The sequence below is a fragment of the Cyprinodon variegatus genome, unplaced genomic scaffold (genome assembly GCF_000732505.1).
Source record: "Cyprinodon variegatus isolate N-32 unplaced genomic scaffold, C_variegatus-1.0 Scaffold150, whole genome shotgun sequence".
Taxonomy (NCBI): domain Eukaryota; kingdom Metazoa; phylum Chordata; class Actinopteri; order Cyprinodontiformes; family Cyprinodontidae; genus Cyprinodon; species Cyprinodon variegatus.
This window is the reverse complement of record NW_015150603.1, coordinates 1,128,264-1,141,641: the sequence shown is the minus strand read 5'-3', so window position 1 is coordinate 1,141,641 and position 13,378 is coordinate 1,128,264. Positions and strand designations below refer to the sequence as shown.

The window sequence follows — 13,378 nt, the reverse complement described above, 5'->3', positions numbered from 1 at the left end:
TAGGTTTGGAGACATGATAGTGATACATTCTCTTCCATGTTTGTTTTAATATTTTCCAAGAGCTGTTAATGACTTTTATATTTTTTTTTAGCTTACATCGCCCTCTTGTGGATTTAAACAAAGCATTTGTTTCTTCTTTGATGCACTAAAATCACTGGCCTTTTAAACAGTCTATGACATTTATCTGTAACTTAATTTCTCAAGTCACTGTTTATAGATAGAGCTTTTTATGCAGAACAAATAAAAAAATTATATCTTTAATTTTTTGAAAGTTTTCAGACGACATTAAAAGAAGCAAGCGAAGTACCATGACATATGTTACAATCAATCTTTAATTATAATGTTAGTTTTACAAAGCCTTGTAGATCAAAATACTTAACACAACTACATTTAAACATTAAAGACGTTAAAATGAGAATGTAAACATATTCACATAACTATCGAACAAATAGCATTAAATGAGGTTACATTGAGAAAAAAGCACAGTGCAGCAAAATGTTATTAAAACAAATCTAAACGAAATCCAAAGCGAGGAAGACAATGATAATACAACTATTTAGTAGTTTGTGGTTTCAGTTAAGTTTGGTTTTTATGTTGTATATTATTTAACATGCAGGTAATTTCTTATTGTTTTAGGTAGTACTGTATTACTCTTGTCACTATTGGGATACTTGATTTTAATACAAAATTGAGGGGAATCAATGAAAATCCGCATAAATGAAACAATATACTATTTCAAGCTGCAAAAATGTGAAACATCTAAGTTATACTTATAGCAGACAAGTAAAGTAATGAAAATGAAATACATTTGTTCAAAACAATAATAGAGCAAAATTGACTGAAAAGTTACATAAAGTAAAGAGTTATCATTCAGATGATTATTTAACAAAGAAAGACATAAAAAATGTAAAAGTTACAAAAACTTAATGTAATTAAAATCTTTTTTTTATATAACCTCTGGCAAAAAAAGTATAGTGCTCACCAATCCACATTTTGAAAGTGTGCTTAAGTTTGTTGGGTTTTTTTTTCTATGTACAGTGACATATCTAACCATCTAGTTTTTATTTATGATAATAAAGAGAGAAGGATAAAAAAAACAATGTAAAATATATTTAACTTTAAAAATTGAATATAAAAATACCATTCAAGTTTAAACCAATCTACATGTTTTCATTAAAAATAAAAAGTTATATTCAAAACTAATTAAAGGTATTATGGATGGATATGACTCCATTAATTACTTAAATAATAAAAAAAATAAACTGATGTCAGATTTCAGCTGCTCTCTTTTCTAGAAAATACTGTATTTAAACTGTCCAATGCCTCCTCCATTGTGATTTGATTCCAATCCTCCGGAACCGTTGCTTGTTCTTGCTTGAATTCTGCTGCAAATTTGTCATTGAATCTCACCAACACATACCTATGAATGTGATAGCAGAATACTTGTTACTGGATCTGTAGTTGGTGAAGAAATATACATAAGAGAAATGCAATGTTAACTTAAAGGAAAACAAGGGATGATAAACACAGATATTACCTCCAGTAGATGTTGGCCTTGTTGTTTAGGTCATCAGAGCCATTTCTCCAGTTTGGATCTTGGAAAGGAAGATTATTGCATATCATGAATTTGCTATATGCGTCTTTGCTGGTGTCTGGGCAACTGAGATGAGGTGGAGAACTGAGGTCATGAGGCAGCAGGTTTTTGGGTCTATGGAGCAGAGAGCTGTGGACCTCATGTCCAATCTTTTCTTCCTCACAAGGAGCTTTGCAAAGAGGACATCTTTTGTCACAGCCTCTTACTGTTTGAAGAAGGATGTCCTGGGGCTGAACTGGAAGGTCAGCGAGAACCCCAAGTACATCCACATTTTGATTGAATCGCTTGCCAAGTTCTAAACGCATTGTGGCAAGTAGCTCAATTAAACATTTGACAAAGCGACCCCATTCTGTTGTGATGCTAAAGAGGGGGCCATTTAGAAGCTCTTTCTCAACATCAAGGTTTACATCTCTCCTCAAAATAAGACAGACTCGTTCCAGCAGTGGCTTTGTATCACTGAGCACCCCCCCGGTACATTCTTCGGTTTGACTAATTGCAGCTGCTATCTTTCCTATAATTTCTCCAAGTCTCTGTTGCTTTGTTCTACTAAGAATAGTTGTATCAGATAGGTGAGCAACTACTGTCTCCTGAATCTTCCTTAGTCTGAAGTCTTCATAGGACACCAAATATTCTACAAACCTTTCAAAGCAGTCTTCTTTAATCAGATCTTCCAGTATGTATCGTTGGAAGGCATGTGGAGACTGATACTGTTGAGCTTTAGATTTAATCTCATTTGCTATATCCACCCCTAGTGATTGATTGATATATTCTAAGACGAATGGTTTGATTACCATGGATATGAATGCTTTGGCCACCCTGTAGCACTGGTCTCGTTTTCTAAACTGGTAAATGAACTCTGCTTCATACTTGTTCTTGTTTTCAGAGATATATGTTAGCAATTCACTGTCTTTTGCAAAGCGGTCATGTAGTTTCTGAAACTCTTGGCATGCTGCATTACAGAGATATATTTTTAAATCCACTTCAAAAGCCGATCTGATTTCCAGTGTTTTTTCCTTCAAACCATTTTCAATCATTTCTAACAGCTCAGTGATATAAGTATCAGAGAAATCTGCTGCTAAGCTACATTTATTAGCAGTAAACTGTTTGTACTCTTCAATGATTTCACTTGCTACCCTTTGAGCTTCTAATTTCTGTTGTTTGTTGTTATCTTCAAACATATGCTTCATTCGGCTGCGATACCCAAAATGGTCGTCACATATTTGGAAGGTTGAAGTCGCAATTTGGCCAACAGCGTCAAGTTTTTGCATGTGTTTATGGAGGTCTCGACTGATTAGATTCTGCCTCAAAACATTTCTCACCCTTGCACTAATGTCATCTGTTTCTGAAGGCCTGAAATCGAAACTGGACAATGTTTTCTTCCACACAATCTCAAACTCCTCTTCTAATACATTATCTTGAAGAAGAAGATTGGTTGATTTGCTTGTCTCCACTAGTGCAAGTAACTTGAATTCCTGCTCAGTTTCTAGCGATTTTTCAAAATTTTTTATCTGATTGAAAGAACAGTGCGACTCATTGATTGTCTCTAACTTTTGCATGACCTCTTCAGTTACTCTTTCCTGGAGGTTGCCTATGTTGTTCTGTAGAATTGGCCAGAATCTCTTAGAGTTTGCTTTGAGAATTTCTTCCGTTGTCATGTAGCTTTCTGCTTTAGATTTGAGTTTGTTGACTTCTGATTTTACTTCCTCTCCAGCTTCTTTCTTCAACTCATTCAGGGTTACATTTTGAGCAGTAGCATCTAATGCCTTGGTGAGAAATATCTTCTTTGTTGCCCCCATTAACCAGTCCTCAATGTTTTCCAAAAGACTGTTCTCCCATTGGGAAAATTCTATGCAGAGCAAAGCAAAGACTAAAGCAATGTCAATATTCTGTAGACTATGGGAGAATAAATCACTTTTTACTACTTCCCACACCTCACACAAGCGTCCAATAAAATCTGAGGCTTCAGACTTGTTTGCACTCCTTTTTAGAGCTCCAAATAGCTTTTCTTTAAGTTTGAGCACATCTTCACTGTATTGTTTTTCAACTTTTTCTGGAAGACAAATATTGGGCCATGGTCCTCTCACAAATGTGGTGCTGTTTGGATTTAACGCATGGAGATTATTAATATCACTTTTTTCTTGAGTCTGTAGAATCTTGCAAACACGCCTTAATTGTGAGGCCTGTAAAACACAGTTTATACCCTCATCCTGGGTTAGGATTTGGCAGATGGGGAATGCACTGCGTTCTTTTGCACATAGGAGAGCATTGACCATGATGTTAAATGTTGTCTCAAACTCATTGCCAGCAGGAGGAGAAATGTTTTGGAGTACAACATCACTTAGTCCCACTGCAACTGTGGCCATTATGTTGTCCTGAATCAATGTATCTTTTTTAATTTCTCTTGAGACAAAGCCAAGGCCTTCCACATCAGTTAAAAAAAGAACATCAAAATCAAATTCTTTTCGGAGATCATCAGGAAGATTTAGGACAACCAAATACATCCCTTTGTTTGTTCCTCTCCATCCTTCTGGGAGTTTAACTCCAAACAATCCTGATAAAACTTCCGCATTTCTGGCATAATGGTTACCAAGAACTGTCAGTACTCTAGTCCTTAACTGCGCTTGACGTAGGCAGCGTTTCAGCTCTGCAAAGACGCAACCAAGCCAGCACATAGGGATGTTTACTGAATCTCCATCCATTAGTTCCAAAGGAACCCCAGAGAGAAGTAGATCTGCTGTTAGATTGGGCAAACGCATCACATTCTGACCCTTACTCATGTGTGTAAACTCAAAAATCAGACCCATCTCTCTGAAAAAGTGCTCAATGCTTAATGTATACGTTTTTGGCTGAAGACCCTGTGGATTAAAGGCGTTGGAATTTTCAAAGGACTCTTTGCAGTACAATCGTTGTTTGGTAGTAGATGATACATCTGTTATAGACTCTTCTGCATAAGGTAAATTAGGCTGCACTTTTTCACCACATTGGACATTTTCCCTTTGAGTGTTTTCTTGTTCTACCTTCGCTTCCTCCTGAGATAGTGAATCTGTACAGAAACTTACACTATCTATACTGATAACAGGTTCACTTTCATGGTTTTCCAGATGTTTTGGTTTTTGTGGCCCTGACTCTTGCGACCTGTTTATTTTTTCTGTTTGTATCAGATGAAGCCTCAGTTTTAGCCAAGTAAGGAAATAATTCCTCTCAATTTTGTCCTTTGTGAGAAGAGCATCTATAAAAATTTTCATAGCTGGCTTTATTTTGTAACTGCTTAACTCTGCCAATATGTCTTTTTTTTCTTTTAGAAGTTGGGGTTCAGGTTCTGTCCCTAATTTTCTCAGTTTGCTTTCCTCCCTATCTAGATCTCCTAGTTTGCTCCACAAATTCCCCTGCAAAGGCAGCTGTTCCTGCTGAAATTCAACTGACCCTGCATCTAACCCTTTTAGCACTTCTTCCACTGTAGCCATTGCTTTCTTACAGACTGAGCCTTCATCCATTATTAGGCCCAAGTCTAATGCTAATTTTGCTGCTGCCTCAAGTGTGACAGGTTTTAGATTATCTGGTGCCCAATGTTGAAGGATTTCACAAAAATTCTTGGCAACTTCTTCTTCACTAAAAGTACTCCCTCTAATCACAGCCCCGTTGGGAAGCCCTAGATACTCTTCAAGGTTCTGCCCAACACATCCTGTAATTGAGGTCAATTCTCTTTCTGTACTCTGCACATCAATTAGGATTAGTTTACTTGCCATTTCTTTGCAATATTTTAGGAGATGGATTTCTTTCTCCTTAAAATCTCCACATAAGATTATAAGAGCTGACGATGCTTGACACAAAAGTTTAAGACAACTCTCATGATTGCTGCCATCACCACGTAAATTGCAGATGACAAAAGGGCTGGGGTAAACATCTATGTCAATTACTCCAGTGGGGAGGTACCATCCAATTTCCACTAGACCGTTGGCGATTCTTCGGGGAACTTGCCCTCCATCCATGTCCCTGTGTATGAATGTGTCACTGCTTGATTTAGGCCCCTTAAGAACATAGTTAAGTACCTGTGACTTTGAGATACTGCATCTGCCAAGCTTTACACAAGAAACAATTGGCATGGGCGTGCTTGCCAAATTGCTGTCTTGTATTCTGCTGTTTTGTTCCATAGAGTGAGATTTCCATTGCCCCACAACACCTCTTGAAGGCCAAAGAAGAAACTGACTGGGCTTTTCTGGATCAGCATTTGGTAGGACTAAAGGCACAGCAAACTTGCATTGCATCATGCGCACAGTTATCTCCTGTTGAAGAAATGTGTCAGCGGATAAAAATACAGATGTGATCAGATCAAGGGGGTTGATTGCTCTTTGCATCTTTTCCTCAGAGCTGCAGAGGTTTTCCTCAGGTAGTTTGCCATAACTATTTACAGGGTCAACCTGAGGCTGGCAACATGAGCTCCGGGCATCTTCACTGAGCAGCCAAAGACGTCTAAGAAAAGCATTTGGTAAATCCTTAAGCTCAAGAGGTTGTTTGTTCTCAAGAACCCATGTAGTGATGTTTAACACTGATGCCGAGTCAAGTTGTTTTGTGCTGTAGGCCTCCAGGCCAAGCATTTGCAGAGTCTCTGCCACTGCATTGCCCGTCTGAGGTCCTAATTCCATAAAAAAACAAAACAACAAAAAAACAACAAAAAAGAAAACTTATTATTATTATTTATTAAAGAATATATTATAAATTGAATTATAAATTAGAAGAATTTGTAACTTTTCAAATTTAAACTGAATAATATCATTACATTTATTTAAAAAATGCTTTCTAATAGGTAATCAAAAGGACATAATTTGAATAAATTCTCTTGATTGAGGTTTTATATATGTTCAATATCATTTCAAATTACATTTAGTGTAAAATATTGTTTCTGTTGTGTATAAACAAATTACAAAAGATGCTCCAATCCAAAACATGGACTAAAGTTAATTATTAGGAAATATAGAAGTGTATCACACTCAACTCTTGAGCTCTATGATCAACCTGCTTATTCTTTTAAGTCATTCATTACTGTCACTGAATTTTTTTCATGCAATATCTCATAAATCTTTGCAAGTTTAAAACTATTTTAATTTTGAAAATTAAAGCAACCAAGTTAGCCCTTTTCAATTCAAGAAAAACCATTAAGTGGGCTTCCTTAGTTGAATAAGTGCCCACACAACAGCTATATGTCAAAACAATTCATAGATGGATGACTGAATTCATTATTGACACTGACCAAGCTATTCATGTGGTAGAGATTAGCTTTTGCTCCTGTGCCCAATTGAACCCTTATTGCACACCTGATTGTCCTAACATATAATCCTCCCATTGCTGAATGGGCAGGATAAAAACTATGCTATCAACTGTTGACAATTTCATATGATATGACTGGTATAGTTTAGAAATCTGAAGTTCAGGAATTTGACCTGTATTGCTATATTGGTCACTAAACACAAACATACTGTTTTGCAGACCCACCAGTTTTAGTGAGCTTATAGTGCAGGCAACATGTTCAATCACTGAATAACAAGCACAACTCAATATGAATAAAATATTATCAATAAAGAACAGGATATAAAAAATATATGGTCGATGATACCATATATAAATCAAAACATGTCTAATTCATACACATGTATCTTCAACATCCTATTCTAAAAAAAACAAAACATTGGATTGAGGTATTGGTATTGGATAAACATTTATTCCCTATTTACTCTGATTTTTTTTTTGGTAAAAACATTTTTTTGGTACATCTCTTGCAAAGATATCAAAGTTCTAATACTATTGTTGCTGAGAAATTGGCTTCAACACACTAAACAGTACATTAATTCATGCTGGCTATTTTTAAATCAAAGTCCAATAATATGAAAACACTTAAAAACAACTAATATTACTGTGATACTATTCAAACACTTCCCTCCTTTCCTGTGCATTTTAGATCATTTTATTTCCAGTCATCTGGGGCTATAGAAGTGGTCAGCTTACTGTAAATAATTGTCTGCTGTTCCTAATGGTCTGAACAGTAAACCCAAGATTAAACCTGTAACAACATCCTTATTTTTTCTTGTGGCAAGCACAATTAAAATAATGGATTGGTCTGTCTACCTTAGAGACTGAAATTTGAAGAAACCAGAGACAGGGCTGCAGAATTAATAAACCATTTTTTCCCTAATGCTGTATTTTGCATTGTGCATTCTATATATATATATATATATATAATATAAACAACTCTGACTGTAAAATCTAACTTACATTTTCTTGCAACTTAAAAAATAAGAGTCAGACAAATATACTATCTTTTATGCCTGCTTGTGAGCATCAGTTGATAAGTAGCCATTTGCTTTTTATATGGTTATTTTCACGTTCATATTGCAAATAATCATAATTTTCTATGGCGTTAAGTACAATAGACCTGATAATACAGAGATATTGAAACATTTTAATATTTCTTAAGAAAGTTGAATGAAGTCAACTAGAATTTGATAAATATTACATTTTAGCCTGATGTTAAAATAAAGTTCATTTACAGTTAAAAGTGAGATACTATTGGTTAGTCTAAACAAGATAAATACAATTATTTGGCATCTTTCAGCCAAAATAAAAGCACCATTCATGTTGAAAATGGAAAAAGTTTTTTACATTTGAGAGGATGATAAAATATGTAGATGTTTTACTTCAGTTGTTTCTGTTATAGTATGTTTTTGTTTTTGTTGAAGGGTCAATGCTGCGATTAATAACAGTGGAAATGCAGCATATTAAAATAAAAGATGCTGTCCAGATACACCTTCGTGTTAAAATATTTCATGGTAAAACAGGCATATTTTTGGTTTTACACACTCCCTGCCTGTTTTAGAGTTCATATAAAGTTAATTAAGTCTTTATGCCCATAATTAAAATACCCATTCACTTTCAATCCTAACCTTTTTCCATAATAATAGAGCTGGTAGGATTTTTTTTATGATAAAATTGATTCTGACTTTCCCAAACTAACTAAAATAGAGCCAATTAATGACAACAGTTTGATTCTTAACTTGAGCTACCCCAGAGGGAATGAATGTTGAATAAACATACTTTTCTTCTTGCTACTCAACCTTTTAACCCGCAGGGAAGACATCACAAATCCTCCGGGTTTCCTCACTCTCTGTTTTGAATAAGACTTTACTCCTTTATCAGGCACATCCTCAAAGACTGGAAAACTGACATGAATCCTGTAAAATAAAATAAAAAAACTATTAATGGGCCACAGCAATAACCACAAGTTGGTAAAATGTTTACTAAGTTTTCAAGTTATTAACAACAGTTCAAAGTTTAAATAGAACAATTTAAAATCAGGAAAACTAGGTCAATGATCAGAAGCTCTTGTTTCAAAACAGAGATCTTAAAGCTGAACTAAAAATTAAGATTTTCAAAAACAGATCTTCCATGTGAAATGTGTGCGTGATCATGACACTTCAGCCAGGTCCCAATGTATTATCAAAGGTATTTTCATTTAAACTAATGGAGGTGACCTGTTTTACTGGACCTTTATCTCTGTGGAATGTCTCTGAGAGCATGTACTTCTTTTCTTTTTTTTATTTTTACTACAATTGACTCTCATCTGTTACAACAGAGGCATGCAATGCAGACACAAATTCATTTTAGCCTGACCTAAAGATTAAAAGATAACTAAAAAAACTGGTTACCCAAAGAAGAACATGTAGCAACGTTTAACTAGTTTTTGAGCTGCTTTTCTTTAGTATTTGATTTATTACCTAAGATACATGCATGTAAGTATCAGAAGAAAACATGGACGTTTATTTGCACTTTTAAAGCTTCATTTTCTTTATTAAAAGAGTACATTAAAAATTAGTAAAAAATAGTCTACAAAAACTTTTAAAGAATATTGCAAGATGATTGTACTTTTACAGAAATATTTTACAAGTTTGGAGAGTTTTTGTACTTTATTACTTATTACTCTAAAATCCCAGTTAATTTCTGCTCTTTGTTTTTCTAGAACTGCATATGGACCTTATATATATATATATATATATTACTTTGCATTGTATTCTTAATTGTTAATTCATTTCTGACAATATCTTTTGAAAATTCTTACCTCTTATTTCTTGTGCATCTGCTTCATAAAAACAGTCCAGACATCTGGTTCTCCTTTCACAAGTTCATTTATACCTGTCAGCTTAGTGATAAAATACTTGTCTGCCCTCCTCTCTAAATGCACAAGAATGAAATCATGATTATACACACCCCCACACATACTGATAGAACACAGTCAGGAAGTGCAAGAAGACAGTTTGTCTGCTTAGGCAAAAATTCCTCACATTACAGGCTTGACATTTGATCTTGATAACAGCAGGTTGCAGTCTCACAGACCTGAAAAGTATTTAGACACTTGCCAAAAGAGTTATCATCTCCCTTTAGCGTCAGTAACGAGGCTGGAGACAATGACGCACTTTGGCATGTGTCACTGGAAAATGCACGTCTCTTATTACAGAGCTGTATGATGCTGCTTAGTTTAATTGACATAAATCTTTTCTCTTTTCTGTAACTCATCTTTTCCTGACCTTAAATGGGAGTTGTTATAAAATATATTATATGGGGTTGTTTAATGTGGGTACAACATATAATTTTACAGAGAATTAATGAAATTGGAGTTTGCATGTGATGAGAGTGCCAAAAGGGGGAGATCTTATTCCTAAATCAAGAGGCACTTTAAGCATGCAAATGATTACAAAGTAGAAAAAATGATTAAGCTTTGACTATCTGCTTTAGTTTAATGTTACAGCTGAGCAGGTATTAAGCCTCAGATTGTGCATAGTATCCAGTTGGATGTTGCATTTATTTGAATAACCAGGTATTTGACCATCTATTTTAAATTGTTCATAAAAAATAAAAATTCCCATGTTTTCTACAGCAACAAAATAACCACACGGATACAAATGGATAGTATACAGGATGACACTTTTTCTTTCTAGACACAGAATATGTTGTGTGAGTCTAGCAAAGCAATGTGTCTCCTTGTGGCCAACTGAAGCGAAAGCAGCCAATGAGGCTGAATTACAGGTACTGGTCCTGTTGAAACCATGTGAACATTATTAGACACAGTATATATATGTGTGAGTGGGGGTGTGCAAATATTTATACATAGATAGACATGATAAATAATAACTAGAATTTTGCTCAACATTAAATTAATAAGAATAGTCTACTCTATAGTAAAGAAATCCTTTTATCAGGTAGTATATATACATATAATTCTAACATCACCCCTGCTTGTCAGAAATATATACATATACATGTCTTTTATGTATATGCCATTGTAAGGGGCTATTACTTTTCTTTAATGAGGGTACCAAAATATTTGCCTTATAATTAAACAATACTTATTGTTTTGGGGGTTTTTTTTGTTGCATTTTTAAGCTCCACCTGAACATTTACCTGACACAAATAGTGGAAAGTTGTACGCACACCTGAGGGATAAGTGCTCTGCAGAGGAAAAGATTATGGCTTCTCTATTTCTGTCCTACAAAGCTCTTTAGCAGTCTTACCCTTATGTGTCTGGGACTGGAGGGTTGAAGCATATATGTTTCATTAGCCTGAGAGACATTATCAACACTGTCTTCCACTTGCCTTCCCTTGAGAATTCTTCTTGTACTGTATACCTGATTGCTCAGACTTATTTCTGCACGGACTTTTAAATTTTCCTTAGCTGGACTGAGGAGGGGAAAAGAGAGCCAAGACCTTAAGGATTACTAAAGACTCAAAAGAAGTCAAGATGTTGATCACAATGCTAACTGCCATGTATGTGATGGTTAAAGTTGTAGAATCGGTAAGCTAATTATGTTTGCTTACTGAACTGAATTTCAGTGTGGCTGCAATCTTTCACTTGTGTGTTGTCTTTCAGTCAGTGGTGTCACTTTAAATCCCGATCATTGAAATAGCATTGAAATCTTTGTGATTTGTCAAAACAGGCTTTTATCAACAAAATTCGACATTCAATCACTGGTGCTTCATTTCCAAAATTCAAGGAAATGAAGAAAATACACAAACCATACTTACAAACCATACCTGATAAATTGTGTTTTCTATTTGAAATATTATGATATAACTTGTAACCTAAATCTTTTCTGCTTTTAGATTGCAGTCCAATTTGCACAGCAAGAGGAGCCGTTGCCTTACATGGTATCTCAGCCTTTGCCTTGGCAAGTTCACTCAGTGTCTCACAGCCGAAGGAGCAGCAAAGCAGAAGAGGTTAGTCTTAACAGGCATTCTAACTCATTAAAGCTGATTCATGAATAACTTTAAGTTCAGTTTCAGTTTCATGAATTACTCGTAGCAGCTTTCTGTGTCTAAGACAGAGCATGTTAAAAGTTAAGCAGCAAGTTTTAGCTGAAGGATTATTTTTGAAGGGGTCTGCACCACAGTTATAGCAAGACAAGTTCCCCAGTACAACATTCAGCTGAATATTATGACCACTAAACAACAAGCTCCTTCACATGACCTTTAAGAAATAAAAAAAAAAGGCGGCTTCAAATGCTGTTGATCAAACTGTGAAGTTTGTTTAAAAACATCATGCAACAGTGACTCACTATGTAGTTTTATGTGTATTTAAAAAAAAATAATAATAATTTGAGCTATCATCTATTTAAATCTGGATATTGTACCCCAGTAGGCTTTGGTGTACATAAAGGCTGCTAGTTTGTGCAGTATAGTAATGTTTAGTTGATATAAGATTATTTTTGCTCTTGGCAGAAATAACCTTCAAATACCCTTAAAAACCATTGCTTCGGATGTAAAAATTAGACACAATCTACAATGTTTTTTTCAAAGAACATATAAAATAATAATGTTTCTATCAAAGTTCAGGTGCAAAATATTGTGTCTAATAAACTGAGACTATAGTTCATCTAGCAGCTGGTTTCTATAGTACCCTTGGTGCAGCTTTAGGGGAGTGATTTAAAAGTTACTTCGGTAATAACCTGACTTCACAAGAAAATGTCTAAAACTCATAATTCCCTTTAACTTTTCTGAGAGCAGAGTGTGAACCTTAGTGGTATTGTCACAAAACCACACTGCAAGCTAAATGCCGGCACACAGCCAATTTTCTAGGTCCGGCATGCATGCTAAGTCGTCCAAGTTCTCTTACTTTGGCTTCACTGCCATACCTCCATTTGAGCTGTAATCCCAATCAAGAGGATTTGTGGTTGAGGTCATTATTCAAGCTCTGGATGAAAAAAAGGGCACGCATAAGCTGTCGCACAAATGCAACGATTAGATGCTGCTGTGATAAGATGCCACATGTAAACCTGAACAACATGTTCAAAGCATTTTTCTTAGAATTTAACAAAGATTTTGCAAACGAAAACATAACCTTTCCAATCTCTTGATCTTTATCTAAGCAATGTGAACAATGTGTACAAGAAGTTCCAGATAACATTTTAATGCTGATAGTTTTCTATGTTTTTTATCTGCTCTATCATATGAGGGTTTTCTTTCAATAAGCATTCTTACAGAGAGCTATTTGCTTTCATTTGCAGTTCGATGGCTACAGGAGGAACAGCATAGGTGTATACAGAAAGAGTAAGTTTCACAAACTCTTTTATGTCTTGCCTGTTTGTACAGTTCCACTGTGACGGTTTGTACCTTACAAGGAACCCCAGCCACAATAAGTACACAAACATAACCATAGCCTTTTAATTTAATCATTAGTTCTTCCAACTTTCTTGCTCCCTCTCTTGCTTAGGCTCCAGTACCAGCAATGGCACATGTGGCACA

General features: G+C 35.1%; 1 protein-coding gene across 1 annotated transcript; it reads right to left on the bottom strand.

The window, feature by feature from the left end:
* Nucleotides 1-352: 352 nt before the first annotated feature.
* On the bottom strand, nt 353-9,837 carry LOC107086380 (interferon-induced very large GTPase 1-like). Its single transcript, XM_015377272.1, has 4 exons — nt 9,702-9,837; nt 8,681-8,817; nt 1,538-6,227; nt 353-1,420 (listed from the first exon to the last, which is right to left on the bottom strand). Exons 2-4 carry the CDS (start codon nt 8,721-8,723, stop codon nt 1,276-1,278), a joined length of 4,878 nt encoding a protein of 1,625 aa, XP_015232758.1. The 5' UTR covers nt 8,724-8,817; nt 9,702-9,837; the 3' UTR covers nt 353-1,275.
* Between the last annotated feature and the right edge of the window lie 3,541 nt (nt 9,838-13,378).